This window comes from Ptiloglossa arizonensis, chromosome 4 (genome assembly GCF_051014685.1).
Source record: "Ptiloglossa arizonensis isolate GNS036 chromosome 4, iyPtiAriz1_principal, whole genome shotgun sequence".
Lineage (NCBI taxonomy): Eukaryota > Metazoa > Arthropoda > Insecta > Hymenoptera > Colletidae > Ptiloglossa > Ptiloglossa arizonensis.
In genome coordinates this window covers 18,378,083-18,395,430 of record NC_135051.1, presented here as the reverse complement: position 1 = coordinate 18,395,430, position 17,348 = coordinate 18,378,083, and the positions used below count along the sequence as shown (strand labels likewise).

The window sequence follows — 17,348 nt, the reverse complement described above, 5'->3', positions numbered from 1 at the left end:
TGCGGTCGCGTTGACCCTAATTACTGTTTCGGGCGCCCAGGCCGCGACAAACAGATTCCGATGATCTAATAGAAGGTTCGAATTAAGGGCGGGGGTGGGCTCACTGACCCTGGTAACCCGATTAATTGCGAACGTCATTCGATAGGACGTTCCACGGCCGCGTTTCATCGGCCCCTTTCATTTACCGATTCCCTTGGGAGATCGTATCACGACTCCAAAGGCGTGTACATCAATAGTTCGATTTCAGACGGGCCGAGTTTATACGGCGCGTTTATGGCGGTCATAAAGTGACCCCCGTCGTTCGCGACACTGGATAGTTCGAACGCATCATATATCCAACCACCCCGAGAACAATTCGAAATTTCTTTTATGTTTCTGGACACTGTTATACAACCGGCCTCTATAAATGTAATTTAGCGAATCATTTTTATTAGTATCGACGCCTGTCAAAAGTATTCTATAAAAATCTGAAACAATATTCGAACATCCCGGTGTGGTTCATATACATAAATTATTTGCAAGTGTATATATACATCCGCGTAATAGAAATAAAAGATAATAAATTATTTATTCCACCTCTCGGCGCATAAATATATTTATAAATACATCGAATTAAATATACATCGAATTAAATATACATCAAATTAAATATACAATACACGTTCGAATTACCTTTGATTCCACGCGGTATGCAGAGAAACACGCCCGGCGAAGCGGCCGTGCGTTAGAGTGGGGTCTACCCTTGATTGGTCTCGAGCGGCCAAAACATTTGGCGCGCACCCAGATACCGCGTGGTCGCTTCTGTACACGCGTCGAACTCCTCTGACGCTTCGTCGATAATATCTTTTCTTCCACGTTCGCCAGGATTACGTGAATCGATACCATGGACAGAAGATGGGATCCCTGGAGCCGCACGTGTTCGCTCTGGCGGAGGCGGCGTACAGGTCACTCCAGGACACAGAAAGCAATCAATCCTGCGTTATATCGGGCGAGAGTGGGGCTGGAAAGACGGAAACTACGAAATTCATCCTCCAGTACCTGTGCTCGGTGACCAGTAACGTCGACACGTGGGTGGAACAGCAGATCCTAGAGGCCAACACCATCCTCGAAGCATTTGGTAATTATCCTCGTTGGTAAACAATCGTCGTGCTGCTCCCTTGATCAATTAAATTAATAATAACAAAACGATAATAATTCGTAACACGTACGACGCTCTTTACCGATCTTTGTTTTATATATTTTTTTTCTATTGGAGAAAAAAAATAGATTTTTGTTTTTACGAAACAAATGGATTTTAACGAACCTCGTTTAAATTCGGGAGCGTGCGAAAGGGTTTGTTCGTTCGGGGCGCGTTTCGGTATACTCGTCACCCTGAATAAAACTTCTTCGGAGGTTTCTCGCGAGCGGATACAAAAGCCGGGCTCGAAAATAGGTAAACGTAAACAGGCGAGTTGCACGAAACGGGTCGATGAACCCCATTCATAATGGCATTTAAAAATAAAAGGGGATATTCATTGCTCGGAGTCAAGAGGCCGAGAACGAGTCAGGTGTTAAATGGAGAAAACGAGGGGTAAAAACTGGGTCAACCGAGGAAGAAAAAACGATTTAAGGGGGTATCGTAAAAATTGTATCCGTTCGCGTTCTGCCCCTTAAGAAAACGGAAAACGAAAGACATTCGGAGCGGTGCTTCTGTCGCGAAAATGTTTCTTTATCCCCCACCCTCTACTTCCACCCCCTTCCTCATTTACAATTGAAACGGTTATCGAAACGTCGACACGCTTTTCGAAAGAATCGTGGAACCTTTCTTAACATCATTATTCAACGGTAAGGTGTGTTTCCTTATTTGATAACAATTATTATCGTTACAAATTTACCGTAATAATAATAAGAAGAAGAAGAATATTTGTCGATATCGTTACTGCAAATCTGCAACATCGCCAGAGACGAAAAGATACAGGGTAATGAGAAATTTCACTGACCTTGAAATGACCTTCAAAAGAAAACTCCAAAAATATTACTTCCACCCTATCAGACACTCAGTATTAAAAACAGGAAATATCCATTTAACGTCATCTCGTGCAATTCAGGCATTAAAGAAAATTACATTGACCTTGAAATGACCTTCGAAAAAAAAAAAAAAAAAAATATTACTTTCGCCCCAAATTGCACGAGACCACGGTAAATGGATATTTCCTGTTCGCAGTAATCGATCGTTGTTTTCATCGAAATACGATTCTCTCGAAAACGAACCCCCTCCCTCTCCATTCAATGTAAAAAAAAAAAAAAATTCTATCCTACAATTTCGAGTAATGGTTGAACGAGAAAGGTCAAGGTGTGATTTGCTTCCGGTGTAACCAGGTAACGCGAAGACGGTGAGAAACGACAACAGCTCCCGGTTCGGGAAGTTCATGCAAGTGTGCTTCGACAGCAAGTGGATGATCAAAGGTTGCATCATCCAGGATTATCTTCTCGAGCAGAGCCGTATAACGTTCCAGAGCGCCGGTGAACGTAACTACCACGTGTTCTATCAGCTGGTCGAGGCCGGCACGAGGGACAAGGAATTCGCCGAGCAGTACAAACTGATGCCGGCCGGCCACTACAAGTATCTGAATCAGTCGGGTTGCGTGAAGATCGAGGGGATCTCCGACTCCAAGAAGCTGGACGCGCTTAGGCTCGCGTTCAACGTGCTTCAGGTAATTAAACCACGGGCTAACCGGCCCGCGAAAGTAGATTGCCGGTAATTACCGGCTCCCGGGGTGCTCGGTGCATCCGAAACCGTAGAGGGGGAATTATTCTGAGCATAGCACGGCATAACCGATAATTAACGACGGTCTGGCGTACGTTTCGGTGCATCGTTGTGAATCGAGTTCGATAAACACAGCACGCTGGGCATTTTTTTTTTTTGTCAATACTTTATCCGTCCGCTGAGAAAAGAAGTAAGATTGTTTTCGTTTAATTGGCTATCGTGGTAGAATCGAATGCAATTTCATGGTTAACGCGAGTGAGTTCCGCTCTGGTGACCTTGAACGGTCAATTTTCCTTTCGATGAGTGTAGGAAGAGAAATTTTTGCAAAGGTATATTTTCAATTGTGTATTATCAATGGTAGATGTTGGTTAACGTTTAATCGGTACTTGAAGCTTGTTGGGACTGTACGATGCTCTGGAATTAATGCAGGGAGTGGTTTGGGTTATTGTAAGTTTGATTGTATTTTTTAAATCTAGTTAACTAGCGAAACTCGAAAACAATGCAATGGTTGACCTGTAAGTGACTGTAGATAAATTTAAAAAAAGAAGATAGCGTATGAGTACCGCTCCGGTGACCTTGAGCGGTCAATTTCTTATTCCACAACTGTAGTATTATATTACACGCTGCATATATATTCTCAAATTATTCCAGCCTAGAATAGCTCACATTTTTGCAAGTAAAAATTTGTTTAGTCTCTACTCGACACTGAGTTATTTTTCACAATGATTTCTCAAGGACTAAGTTACAACAAAGGTATAAACTGTACATTGGAACAATGGCAGGAAAGGGTTAATTCCTTGAGTAACCTAAAATAAATTTTAAAATATGATTCTCTTCTGTTTTCTGACTCGCTCGAATTTTTCCAGGTCGCGCCGGAGATGTGCGAGGGTATCTTCCGGGTTTTGTCCGCCATACTGTGGCTGGGTAACTTGAGTTTCGAGGACGTCGACGGCGAGAGATGCGAGCTGAGCAACGAGGACGTTGAAATCGTTGGAACGGTTGCACCGTTACTCGGGCTGCACCTGGAGGATCTGACGAAGGTGGTGCTGATACGGCAAATCAACGTCCGTGGTAACATCACCGAGATCCCGTTGAAGGTGCAGGAAGCCCGTGAGAACAGACACGCGATGGCGAAAGCGTTGTACTCGAGAGCGTTCGCCTGGCTCATCAACCACATCAACAATTGCACGAACCCCGGCCAGGACAGCTCGAGGTTCCTAGGCGTCCTAGATATATTCGGCTTCGAGAACTTCCTCGTGAACAGTTTCGAGCAGCTGTGCATCAATTACACAAACGAGAAGCTGCACAAGTTTTTCAATCACTATGTGTTCGCGTTGGAGCAGGAACTCGTAAGTAGTTTCTGGTCGTACGATTGCTCAACCGTTCAAGGGGGCGATGCCTTTGCAGCTCAATCGGTGAAGCACTTGTTTAACCGGTAGGGATCGATTTGACCATGATGAGGATTCGACCGTTGAACGTGTAAAGAATGATGAGAAATATGATAGAGAAATAGTCTAGAAAAATGGTATGGAAATAGTGTAGAAATTAACAGAGGAATAGTTTAGAAAACCCTGAATGATGTATATGGAAATTGAACTTTGAGTTTATGAGAAAAATCAATGAAATTGTACTCACCGATTGAGCATTCAGACCATTTAACGCGTTCGCTACTAACGACGTACCTCATAGTCACAATTAGGAATTTTGTATAGAAATAAACGAGATGTGAATCATAGATAGCGGTGTCACGCTGTGTGTAACACGTTACTCGTGTCGTTTGGTAAATTTATCTGTACGTAGTATCGGGTTGTTTGGAAATTCATTTCGTTTTCCAAAATGGAGAATATATAATTCAATAAAATGTTGTTTGTACACTCTAAAAAAATCGTGTTTCATAAAGAAAAAAAAAACGAAATGACTTTCCGAACTTTCCGCTAATAAATAGCGTTGTAGACAATTTGTGACTACGCCACTTGCTCAGCGTGGTCAGTGGCGGACGTGTCCAGTGAACGTTGGTGGCGAACGCGTTAAAGAACAACAAAGGGACGCTCAGGCTGCAATGCCGAAGTCAATTACCGTAACACGTGGTATGTTTCGAATTTCAGTACCGCCAGGAAGAGATCCAATACTCCCATATCACGTTCACGGACAACACCATGTGCCTGGAATTAATCGAGAAACCCCCGCGATGTGTTCTTAAGTTACTGACCGAGCAGTGCCATATGCCGAAAGGCTCCGACCTAGCTTACCTGACCAATTTGCACGCCGAGTTCGAGAACCATCCGTGCTACGTGAAAGGCGACGATCGACGAAAATGGGAAAAGGAGTTCGGTGTGAAGCATTACGCGGGATGCGTCACCTACACCGTGGAGGGTTTCGTGGACAAGAACCGGGACGTCCAGCAGGACGTGTTCTTTGACTTCATGTCAAGGAGCACGAACGAATTCGTGCAAGAGATCACGGTCTATCAGGACCTACTCGGATGTACGGTGGCTCGTGCCAGTGGAAACGCAACAACGATGTCCCGTGGGACGTCCAAGGGCAAGCCAACGCTCTGTGACTCCTTCAGGCATCAGTTGCAAGCCCTGGTGGACGTTCTCCAAGCCACGACACCCTGGTACGCGAGATGCATCAAGCCCAATATGCAGAAGATAGCGAACCACTACGACGAGAAGCTGGTTCTGGACCAGCTGAAATATCTAGGAATGTTGGACATCATACGAATCAGAAAGGAAGGATTCCCCATACACATGGCGTTCCACGACTTTATCGCCAGGTATCGTTGCCTGGACAAGGCCCGTTTGTCTCATTCCGACGAAGAGATCGAGGCCGTCAGAACATTGATCGGTAGCCAAGGTATACCAGAGACCGAGTGGCAGATAGGCAGAAGCAAGGTATTTCTGCGTAGCTACGTTCACGAGCCATTGGAGGACTGTAGGAACCAAATGGTCACCAGCAACGCGATGATGATACAGAAGATATGGAGGGGCTTTGTTGTTCGAAAAGGTACGTTGGTAAGCAAGAATGACCTACCAAGTTTATCGAACGTTTCAACAACTTTATTTTGATCTTCTGCACCAGAGACGTATAGTATCTATAAACTAGGGAGTAAAAGTTCTTGTATTTTATGTATCTTTACCGAAGAAGCTCAAAATAAAGTGGTTGAAACATTTGTTAAAGTACTTGGAAGGACGGTATTGTCTAGCAATGACTCTGCTTGTTACTTCTATAAAATATCTCTTTGCAGAATACAAACGCGTGAGAGATGCCGCATTGAAGGTACAGCATGCTTATCGAGGCTGGAAACTGAGAATAATGTTCATCAGAAAACGCAGAGCAGCTATTGTCATTCAGAGCCACCTGCGTGGTGTGTTCGCCAGGGAAGTGGCAACTGCTTTGAGAGAAATGAGGCGTGTGGACGAAGAAATGAGGAAGAGAGAGAGACTGGAGGAAGAGAGGAGACTAATGGAAGACAAGAAAGCTTTGGAAGAGAGTCAAAGGTAAAGCGGACTGGCTACTTTGCAGTTTATGATATGTAGGGTGTTGGAAAGGTTTTATTCTACGCTGAGGAAAATGAACGTGTAAAGAGAGATAACGTATGATTAATCTGTATGATGTAACGTGACGTGGTATATTTTAGAAAATCACTTTTTCAGCACTCTAGGTATTGTACACCTATTTCAGTATACGAAGTGGGGTAACGTTCACGCGGAATAATAGTTCGTTTGTGCGTTAATAGCGTTTCCATTTGTGTCTCTTGTAGCGCACAGTACAATGGTATTGTCGGAATGGAGCCTGGGTAAGTTCGTCAGTAGTTCAAGCGACGAATTAAAAGCCCCTGCCGCATGATGAGCTCTGCAGCGAATAATTGCTCTTAACATAGATACAGAGTTTAATACTGCCGTATGCACATCAGCACGCGTCTCATATTACCCTGCCTAATCTTTGCGCTTGTACACTAAAACGTCTGTTATGGATATTCGAGTTCAGTGTCTCATGGGGTTTGTTCAATTTTGCAGGAAGGCTCAAGAAGAAATCGCCGCGTTGTCGCAGATGGCAGAGCAGATGAACTCCAAGATGGCCGCCTCGGATCTGCAGTCAGTGGACCTGGACAATCTGTTCTCGTTTCTGTCCGACGTTCAGTCAACTAAGGGTAATCAAATTATCGAGGAGATCGGCGAGCAAATGGATGAATTGGTGGAAGATCTTGACGTAGAACTGGAGACTGTGATACAGCAAGAAATGGAAATGAACTCGAAATCGGAGTCGAAAGCAAACACACCGAATGGACAAGAACCACCATCACCATTGCCCCAGCAACAGTCGCAGTCGCAGCAACAGCAAAGGATAACCTGTGGAAATGGTGGCAAGCTTGGTCAACCGAGTCTTCCAGAACCCACGGAACCTCCACCGCCTCCTCCACCACCTGCTCCACCCATAGCAATGAACGGAGACTCTTCCACCGACAACGGGGAACCAATCTACGAATCCGTTTTGCCCCGCGAGGAAAACAGTCCTAGTAGTCCCATCGTGGTAAATGGAAATTCCGGACCACTGGTGAACGGTGAATCTTGCGGATCGCCTCCCCCGGTACCGAACAACAAGGTAATCAAGGAACAAATCGCAGGCAGTCCTCCTTCCAGGCCGGAGTCGAGGAACTCGAATAGCCATCACTTGCACCACAATCATCACCAACCAGTGCCTCAGCAGCAACAGAACGGTCACGACCAACAACAACAGCAGATGCTTCAACAGTCTCAGCAACCGCCCGTAGAACGCGAGCAGAGACGCAAATGTAGAGTGGAACGCAAACTTCAGGAGCTAGAGGACAAGAAGGAACCCGACAATGAAGTGACTTATCACGACATAGTGGAGTTTGCGCAAAATTACTTTAACAGTCACGAGAGATCCCCCGAGGGGACGATAATGGCCACGCTCACCAGAAAATCGCGTGGCAAGAGCGTGGAGTACATTCCGAAGTACGAAATGGTCACTTACTATAAAGGATCCACCATACCGAATTCTCACATTCATATGTACGATCCTGATAACGTTAACGTGGCGTGTTCGGTATTCAGGGTGAGCAATTGCTGTTCTAGTCGTTAGAAATATGTTTCTCGAATTAACCCTTAATAATTCTTTTCAATGGTTTTCAGGATCTCTGTAAATACATAAGAGGAGAGATGAAGCTAGACCAGGAGATCTCGACTATACAGAGTATAATCGGTTACGGCATCGAGCGTGAGGAGCTAAGGGATGAAATTTTCGTTCAGTGCATGCGCCAAGCAACGAACAATCCCAATCCGGAATGGGCGGAACGAGTCTGGTTGTTGCTGTGTCTGGCAATCGTTGCCTTCCAACCTAGTAAACTGCTTTACAAGTACTTCGTGTCGTTCCTGCGGAAGAACTTGGCTCTGGAAGGGAAACTGAGGCAGTACGTTCAATGGTGCGTCGATAATTGTAAAAACATGAAAGTCTCGTGCAGACAGCATCCACCTTCGACGGTGGAGGTCGCCGCTATGAAACGACTGGGCACCATAGTTTGTCGATTCTTCTTCTTGGATGGAAGAACCAAAGCAATCGATGTGCATCCAACCGATACCGCTGCCGATGCAGTTGCTAAATTAGGTGAAAAATTGGGACTTCGATCCCTAGAAGGTTGGGCAATTTACCAAAGCAGACCGGACGGCGAGGAACACGTGCGAGCGCACGATTATTTATACGACGTCATAGCTGCTTGGGAAATGTATGTGGTGCTATCTCTTACTATACTGCACGTATAGACTTGTTTTAAATGTATTTCGTTCTGCACATTCAGGAAACAGTGCAAGTTGAACACGGCGCAATCAACATTCTCAACATTGCGACGAGGTAATAATGCTACCTTAGGTAGCGGTGATAACCGATTCATCTTTAAACGCAGGCTGTTTCGAAACACTCGAGAAATATCCCAGGATCCCGTTGAGGTGAACATGCTCTATGCTCAGGCAGTGTACAATGTTGTTAAGGTATTTAATATTTTTATTTTCCATTGTCACGGTTCTATTAGACCCACTCTATATAGGATTTTATAAAGATTGTAATTTAAGAGGAAACGATAAAAAACATTCATCTCATTGTTTGATTTTCAATTTTCAGTGCGACGATTTCCCGGTATCTGAAAAGGTCGCGCTTCAGTTGGCGGGCTTGCAGGCACAAGTCGCCTTGGGGGATCCGAAGGATAACGATCGACTAGACTACTACAGCGAGGTCGATAGCTTTCTGCCTTATCGGATAAGTCGTGCTCGCGGTGATGACGTTTGGGTGCCGATAATAGCCCAGGCGCATAGACAGTATGGTGCCGGTCGCAAAGAACTGGCAGCCAAAGTGTTGTATCTGTCTTGTGTGATGCAGTACCCACTCTACGGCACGACAATGTTCAATGTCACCTATCGGGGTTACTGGTCCTACGGTAACCAACTGATCCTAGGTATTAACTGCGAGGGACTAATGCTGATCAAACCGGACGACAAGTTTGTCCTATCGGAGTATCGGTACCAAGACGTGGAGAGCATCATGCTGGACCCGAGCGATTGTTTCATCACGTTGTCCCTGCTTCGTCATAATCCAGATAGCTCGCACAAGTGTTTTGTGTTCGAAACTGCTCAGAAAAACGAGATAGGCAGTCTGATCGTTAGCTACTGTCCAGCATTGGCCGGCTGGATCACGGAGAACGAGGTTCCTACTAAGAAGCTCAAGTGCATTACCAACGAAGATCGTATTAGACTTTATCATAACTTGGTTAATTGCCGGCGAACGCTCGTCGACGCGGAAATACTGAGGAAACCGCAGGACTCGGGTGGCGGTTTCCTGAGGAATACCTTGAGGAGGCTGTCAAAGCACAGAATAGAGAAGCTCCGACAGGAACACGGCAACGCAACCGACCATGGTGAAACGTACAAGGGATTCCCCTATGCGTACTGGGCGTTCAGCAGACAAGCGATACCGCAGAGTCTTTCGAAGTTGCCCGATCCAGACGAGCAGATGGCCCTCAGCGTGTTCCAATTAATTTTAACTTACGCCGGGCTGGGGCAAAACGGTGACACGGTTCGTAGGGTCGAGGACGAGCACGTGAACCTGATACAAACGGTGATGGAACGTTGCATAAGGAAAGAGAACCTGTTGGGCGAATTGTACCTACAGTTAATCAAGCAAACTACCGATCACCCTGATCCCAATAGCCGAGTAAATCTCAGACACTGGGCGTTGCTTTCTTTGGCCTGTTCTGTGATTCTACCGCCGCAGAAAGTCATTCGAAAGTATCTGATCGCGCACCTGAAACGTTGCGCCAGCGATTACGTGACCGAAGAGGGGAAGTACGCCCGATTCGCTGAAAAGTGCCTTTATAAAACGCAGGGCACCAGGAGAAGACAATGGCCACCGAGCAGGGAGGAGATCATGTGCACTATCAATCGCAGACCTATTTACGCGAGATTCCATTTCATGGATGGACAGTACCACGCTGTGGAATTCCATCCATCGGCAACTGCTAGGGATGTTATGGAGATCATCAAAGCTAAGATCGGTCTGGACGACACCGCTTTGGGTAGAGATTACTGTTTTATAGAAAGGATTGGACTGCTTTTGTATACAGAGGATCTTAGAAATAAGTGGTCAATGTTTCAGATAATTATTGAAAAGTTGTATTTCTAAAGTTTGACCACTTAGTTCTGGGGCAACGTGTAGACTGTAGAGAACTCTGTATATCCAGTAGTGGTGCTTTTACTGGCTTTCATAATTTACAATTAAATTGTTCTTTATAGGGTACGCCATTTACGAGGTTCTAGGGCCAACTGAGCGAGCGCTGATACCAGAAGAGAAAATCGCCGACGTAATGTCCAAATGGGAACGTTACAGAACAGCGAACGCGCAACAGAACCAATCACAAAGAAAACACGCGCACCACTTATTCCTATTTAAAAAACATTTGTTCCTGGATCAGTATATGAATCTCGACGATCCGGTGGAGAAAGAGTTACTGTATCATCAAGTGTTGCATGACTTGCGTGCTGATCGGTTCCCCATCACTGAGAAGGAAGCTGTAAATAATTTTCTTTCCGTCTGTAAACTTCGTTAAACTTGTTAAACATATTGTGGATCAGACAATATTCGAAAGAAACATGACACAACGTTGCTGAACGCCCGATATTGTTTCAGATGATGCTGACAGCCTTGCAAGCTCAATTAGAACTGGGTGATTGTGAAGACGCCGTATCAGATCATGATTACCGCACTATCTCGAGTCACTGCCTACCTGCAAGACTGGTACCAAATTTGTGCGTAGAAGGTGTTTTCCAACACCATCAATCTTTAAGAGGAATGACACCGCCGGAAGCAAAGAAGGCTTTCTTAAATTTAATTCAGTCGTGGCCACTGCACAGGGCCACGATATTCGATGTGATGCAATCGTTTACTTCGAACTGGCCACGCGTTCTGTGGTTGGCTGTTGACCAGCAAGGTCTTCACCTTCTGGAACATCGCTCCAGAAATGCTCTCTGTACCTATGAATATAGCAGTATTCTCAGTTATAGCCCGGCTGTTAGTTGTTTGATGATTATCACCGGTACTGATAAGAAACAGAGCAAAGTAATCCTAACAACATCCCAGGTAATTATTCTCGAGGTGTCCTTTTAGAAAAGTATTAGAAGCAGTAGCTCTAACGAGACATTGAATTATTGGTCGTTTGTAAGAAATTTTTAATTGGTCAGTCGATCTATGGTGACCAATGATCCGTAACTCGAGTAGAGTGTACTTTTATTCTTTTAATTATAGTCTTTTTATGCTATATCGCAGCATTTTTAATTCGATCTGATTTCAGGCACACCAAATAGCGAATTTAATTCGCGAATACATGGACGTGCTCCAATCACCGCCAGAAATACCGAAGAGAGATTCGGCGATAGCTCAACAAATAACTCAGCAAATGCAACAACAACCAGCGAATCTATCAACGACTGCCGGTGGTCGTAAATCTCGTCCTGCTTCGGTATTACATAGAGGTGCTCCAGTGATACAATCGCAAGCTAGTTAAAAAGTTAGGCGAATCGTTATGTGTGACACTTCTCCCCAACCTGATACGTAAATCATTACCTCGTACAAGTGTGAAAGTTTCTTCTCGTACATTAGACTGTAACCTTAAACTGCTTTTATTTTCATATTACTCGTTTATAATTATGTAGTTTAGTAATAATTCTTGAATAGTATTCTATATATTTGTACTCTTATATTTCTATATTTCTACATTTTTATGTCTATATTTCTATATCCTACATTTAAAATTGAATTCTTTGTTGTTAAGTGATTAGTCTCGTGATTAATATGTTTCAGAATGAACTTGGGTATCAGGTTGTGATGAGGAGGTGTCTGTAGTTATTAATGCTTTATCGGCAAGGCCTATCCAGGCGACGAACAAGAATCGTCGCGACGAGACGGCACTAGCCTAGGAATACTTCTTTCTTCCAGTATTTATTCAATTAGCTTAGGGCTCGAGAGACGTCAAAAGAAAATAGCTGCCATCGCGGAGAGTAGATTAGCAAATGGACCGACCGACAAATAACTGCCATTTTACGATTTTAAAGTTAGAAAGCCGTTGAAGATTTCTATTTCCATTTTTCTCTGTCAAACGTCGTTGCCTTTTTTACGAGTGATCGTCAACGTTTTTTATACAATTTTTCCAGTATATACAACAATAGTTAAAATGCAATAAGCACTGAATTTGATCGATGAATATTGTTACTACTGACGTATAGTACCACAGATTTCGGCATATCATTTTGTATCGTCCGACGAAAGGGTGATTACTAATTATTCGATTGATACGATTTTATTTAGACAATATTAAGGTCGACCAATTCATTAATTCTATCCTCGAATTTGCTTCTCTCATTAATCACTCTGTTCGACGATACCACAATATACAATGTAAGAAAACAACTCAGACTTCGTAGTCTCTGTTTTCCAGTCGACGTTAATGTCTCGAATATTAGACTTGCGCAAAATTTAAACACGATTATACACGCTACCATTATACTTAGACACAATATTCCAAGTATAGCAAGCGATAATGTAATCATTAACTCGTATTTCGACAAATCTTCGATCACGTTTCAAATGAAAGTCGAACGATAATCGGGTATTCGTTTTTCAGACAATCTTTTCGCGCTAGCGTCGCTTTTCTTGTAAGGTTTACAACTGTGGATCTAAAAGCATATAGTGGGAGAAATTATCGTTCACGCGGAAAAAAAAAACCGTGATGCAAGTGCGATCGCATCGATCGAAAATGCCACGAAATTGCGTCCAAAGAAAATTCTTTTTACTTTTTTTAATTCATGAGCCCCAAATCGCTCGATATCTTGGTGTGTAAATATTAAACAAAAAAAGAATGTTTAAACGTAAGACGATAACAATAGGTTCCGAACAGAATTCTCCAGTGTTCAATTCAATTCTATTTCCACGTAAATTAGATTTACACTTCAATCGCATACAGAAACGATATTACCTAATTGTAATTTAACCCTTTCAAAGCAATCTTTCATATTTGTAGAGTGTGACTAGTATAAAGAATCGAAGTTCTCTGAGAATCTATACCGTTCACAGTACTTTACAGTTCACTAAATAGAAATACCGTTAGTTTCTACTAATATTACTATTTTAACGACGAGCAATGGTTATGACTCAGCAAAGTAAGAATCACAGAGTTCAGTGAGAAAGAATTGTTCGATAATTAATTTTTCGAGTTACGTGGTATATCCGATTTTAAGAAGAAATTTTTACGGAACACAGTCGAGAAAGGGTTAGGGTAAGCTCAAATATGCAATTCCCTCTAAGAGTCTTTTGTCGAACACTGGAGCTCATTGAATCCTGAGTTCATTCGGACCAAGTTTTCGTCCCGATTACTCGAGCCGGTGCTAGGGTCCTTATTTACGCGTGGACAATTTGTATGACCATACAAATTCGATAGATAATTCATCAACAAACAATGCCATCTACAAATTGGCGGCAAGAAACATTGCGATGCACTCTGAAAACATTATAGTCCTCCAGAACACAGTGGTAAAAACATTGTAAACGCGTAACTCTGGATCGATCGTATCGAATAAAGCGCGATTCAAGGCAAGGATCGAGGACTCGTTGTGACGAAACAGAGAAGTTCGTCTACCCTTTGTAAACTGTATTTATTCCAATTTCCTTTCCGGAGTTTGGCTAAGATTCGACGAGTGCAGAGACAGACTGTGATCCGCTTTGGGTGTCCTTAGTCTTCGAGAGCTGTTTAACGAGTGAGACTTTGTGTTAACTAATAGAAAGAGAGGACAAAGAGGTGGTGAGCGCGTGTGCATGTATGTGAGGGAGAGAGAGAATCGTGCGAATGTGTGAAAAGTAAGTACGTATGAATTGAGAATGCGAATTGAGACGCATGCATGATACTTAAAAGAAGAAGAAAAGGGGAGGATGCAAGATATGCAAATCCCCGTATGTGTAGCTTAAGCGAAATAAATTATTGGTTGATGATGTTATATTGAAATATTTAAGAGCGAGCAACACTGTATATACGTATATAAATAGACACGCATAGACGGATACGCACACAGCGCGAATTATACAAGACTATACACGCGACACACGACATATTTGTTGTAAACAAGAAGGAACACGTACAAAGAGACACGGGGAGTTACACGCGCCTACATGCGACGAGGATATACATACTATTATATAAATATGAACATAAATATAAATATATGAATATATATATATATATATAAATAAATAAATATAGATTATTAATATACTCGAGCTATGTATAAGGATACAATAAAAGAAAGCGAAGCTTTAATATTGCAAGTAATGAGGACTTGTTTCTTCGGTAGTAAGTATTCGAGTGATGATTATTGACGTTAATTAAAAATGAGATTATTTAACGAGTTTTTAAAGTACAATCGTAACGTTTATATAAGATAAATATGTTCAAGGTGGAGCACAGTCGGGATGGAGAAATCCCAAGTTTTGTATATTTATATTTGTATGTTCAGTTTCTCCAGGCCTCAAGAAAGATTAAGTCTAAGAACTTTTTAATGTTTCGACAATTTGTTCCTAGGGGTACACGGGTATGTTATAATTCATAGTATTGTTTTCATGTGTATGTATGCTTTTTTTTATTCATGTTTTTGTACACAATAATCGGACAAGTAACAGTATTTCACTTGAAACTACGATTGCCCGTGTATTTGCGGCGAAAAAAACTTCTCGTTAATGTTTTGTTATTAAATGTATTTGTATCTGCCTAACTCAATGTCTTTGACTTCTAATTGTAACGACGAGGTAACACGGCAAAGACAGAGGCAATCGCTCGCGCGCACACAAATTTTCAAATATAATTAAATAAATATCTTTAACAAACGGAAGAATAAAAGTTAAAGTAAATAGATGGGAAGGTGATCGAACATAAATTGTTGCATTTAATAATGTTCACTTTTTGTAGACATTCTTAATCGTTCTTTATTGATTGAAAACACGTTTTGTTTCACTAGGATTTTTGTGTGCACTCTTTATATGCTTTCATATGCACAACAAAGTGGCACGCGATTCGAGATTAGCGGAAGTACATTCATCTTTATAGAATGACAACTATACCTAATAAACGTGCGTTCGTAGATCTAACAAAGTAGATGGAGCTTTTACGATAAGCGCGTTTATAAATCCAGAAAAGTAGATGGAGCTTTGATGAAATTCTTCATTCAAAGATACACGTGTGAAAGGGGCCTTAAAGAACTTGTTCACTTTACGTCGACTCCATGTTCGCCATAATGAATCAAAACGGAACTGTCGATGATTTACGCATAATTCTCGTTAAAAATTTGTTTATAACAAATGCTATAAAAATTGTCATAGTTTCATAAAAAATGACCGTGATTAATAAAGAATAATATGAAATTATTGTTTCAAGTGCACGGTTAGTTACAAAAATGCAATGCTTCGTTATCAAAGTTGATCCATTTTAACAAAGATAGAGTCAAGGTTGCAGTATGATAGATTGTATTACTATATTATTTATATGATTATTTTTTTTCGTGCAATTTTCTTTGGCACCAGTAAAGAAAGCAAAGGGTATACATGCTGCAAGAATACGAAAGACAATGTTGTTTAAAATATAATCTTGTGCGCGAATAAAATGCAAGCTTACATTGAAATTAAATACTGCAATAGAAAAATTAAACGAAGCACGGAGAAAATACATTTCAACCGATACGTTAAACGAATGCTTCATCGTGTTCAATTTTCCTTCTATCCAATTTTTATTTAATTCACATTTGTCAAAATTATAGTATGACTCATCGATTCCATAGGAATATAAGCGCGTCGCAATGCTAATGTTACAAAATGCACAAATACAGTGATCAACAGGACGTGCAACTCCTTTATCTGCCCGTTTTCTTCCATCTCTTTCGAACCGTTTATTCGCTCACTCAAATGGATACTTGACACGTGAACGCAACAATGTTGTACACGCATAACCTTCTGTCACGCAATCTCCGATTCACATCTGTTTCCCTGGTGCTTCTAACTGTATTGTAAAAATACTTTCGAGATAACGCCATACTCTCGTCTGCGTAGGTTATCTCAGCGAATATATGACGTATTTCGCAAATAACTCGAAGCACGTTTCAATGTACTCTTAATTTAAAGAAATGTCTTGGTACACGAATGTAAAAATATTTCGCAACAAAAATGAATTGAAGTGTAGAATCAATGGAAGAAATACAGCGAAATCGTAAGTCAAGTAAGATGTAAAAAAGAATATCCGAATGATTGAAACAAATAAATGAAGAACAATTAACAAGCAAGAGCACATTTTCTTCTTTCCTAGAATTCGCTATATCTCTTCCATGGACTTTTATCAGAGACTGTATTATTTTCAGTTTAACTAACCCTTTCCACTCGATCAAGAGGGAAGGAAATTTCTTGAATGGACTGATTTGTGGCAAGATAAATTATCGATCAGTTTATCGATTAATATATAATGAGGTTTAGATCGATTTCGAGACGTCGATTAGTGAATAATTACAGAATAATCGATCTGTTGATACCATCGACTGTTATTGGAAGAATTTGATTTGTAATTTAAAATGAAAAGGCGCGAGGAAGCATGTGCATTAATTCCGATTGGTCAATTTCATTTCGTAAAGAAACCTTGAATCCATATATCTTACGGTCAAGGTTATGAAATATTCTTTTCACTGCCAAGGACTCGAACTGTACTTCGAGCGGGAGTGAGTTCACAGAAATCGATATTGTTGGCATCGTGACCGATTGTCATCGACCTCGAGAATAATCGCACCATTCGAGTATTTGTACCGTTAGAGTTTAAAGAACTCCCTGCTGGCTATTTTTAATAACGCAAAGTCTATTTACGTATAATTTCAAATAAAATTCTTAAATTTCAGCTTTAAAAAATCGATAAATTCAATATATTGTTATTATAGGCTTACTGTCAACAATGCAACTAAGAAAACTATTATTTTTCTGCGATACCAATAATGATCGAATGTACCATAACCAATAATTT

The 17,348-nt window shown here is 41.7% G+C and overlaps 1 protein-coding gene across 4 annotated transcripts in view; it reads left to right on the top strand.

The window, feature by feature from the left end:
* Nucleotides 1-14,562, top strand: part of Myo81f (unconventional myosin 81F) — a 53,708-nt gene extending 39,146 nt beyond the window's left edge. Inside the window, exons 4-16 of one of the 4 annotated variants that reach the window (XM_076309497.1) lie at nucleotides 865-1,117; nucleotides 2,359-2,693; nucleotides 3,613-4,095; nucleotides 4,852-5,752; nucleotides 5,994-6,246; nucleotides 6,510-6,545; nucleotides 6,766-7,825; nucleotides 7,903-8,492; nucleotides 8,565-8,754; nucleotides 8,885-10,331; nucleotides 10,549-10,826; nucleotides 10,943-11,392; nucleotides 11,604-14,562. In XM_076309497.1, coding sequence (XP_076165612.1) covers nucleotides 865-1,117; nucleotides 2,359-2,693; nucleotides 3,613-4,095; nucleotides 4,852-5,752; nucleotides 5,994-6,246; nucleotides 6,510-6,545; nucleotides 6,766-7,825; nucleotides 7,903-8,492; nucleotides 8,565-8,754; nucleotides 8,885-10,331; nucleotides 10,549-10,826; nucleotides 10,943-11,392; nucleotides 11,604-11,816 — 6,489 coding nt within the window. In that variant the 3' untranslated portion in view covers nucleotides 11,817-14,562. Of the gene's footprint in view, nucleotides 1-864; nucleotides 1,118-2,358; nucleotides 2,694-3,612; nucleotides 4,096-4,851; nucleotides 5,753-5,993; nucleotides 6,247-6,509; nucleotides 6,546-6,765; nucleotides 7,826-7,902; nucleotides 8,493-8,564; nucleotides 8,755-8,884; nucleotides 10,332-10,548; nucleotides 10,845-10,942; nucleotides 11,393-11,603 lie in introns of all 4 variants that reach the window. The other 3 variants (XM_076309496.1, XM_076309499.1, XM_076309498.1) reach the window with 3 other exon arrangements.
* The last annotated feature ends 2,786 nt before the right edge of the window (nucleotides 14,563-17,348 follow it).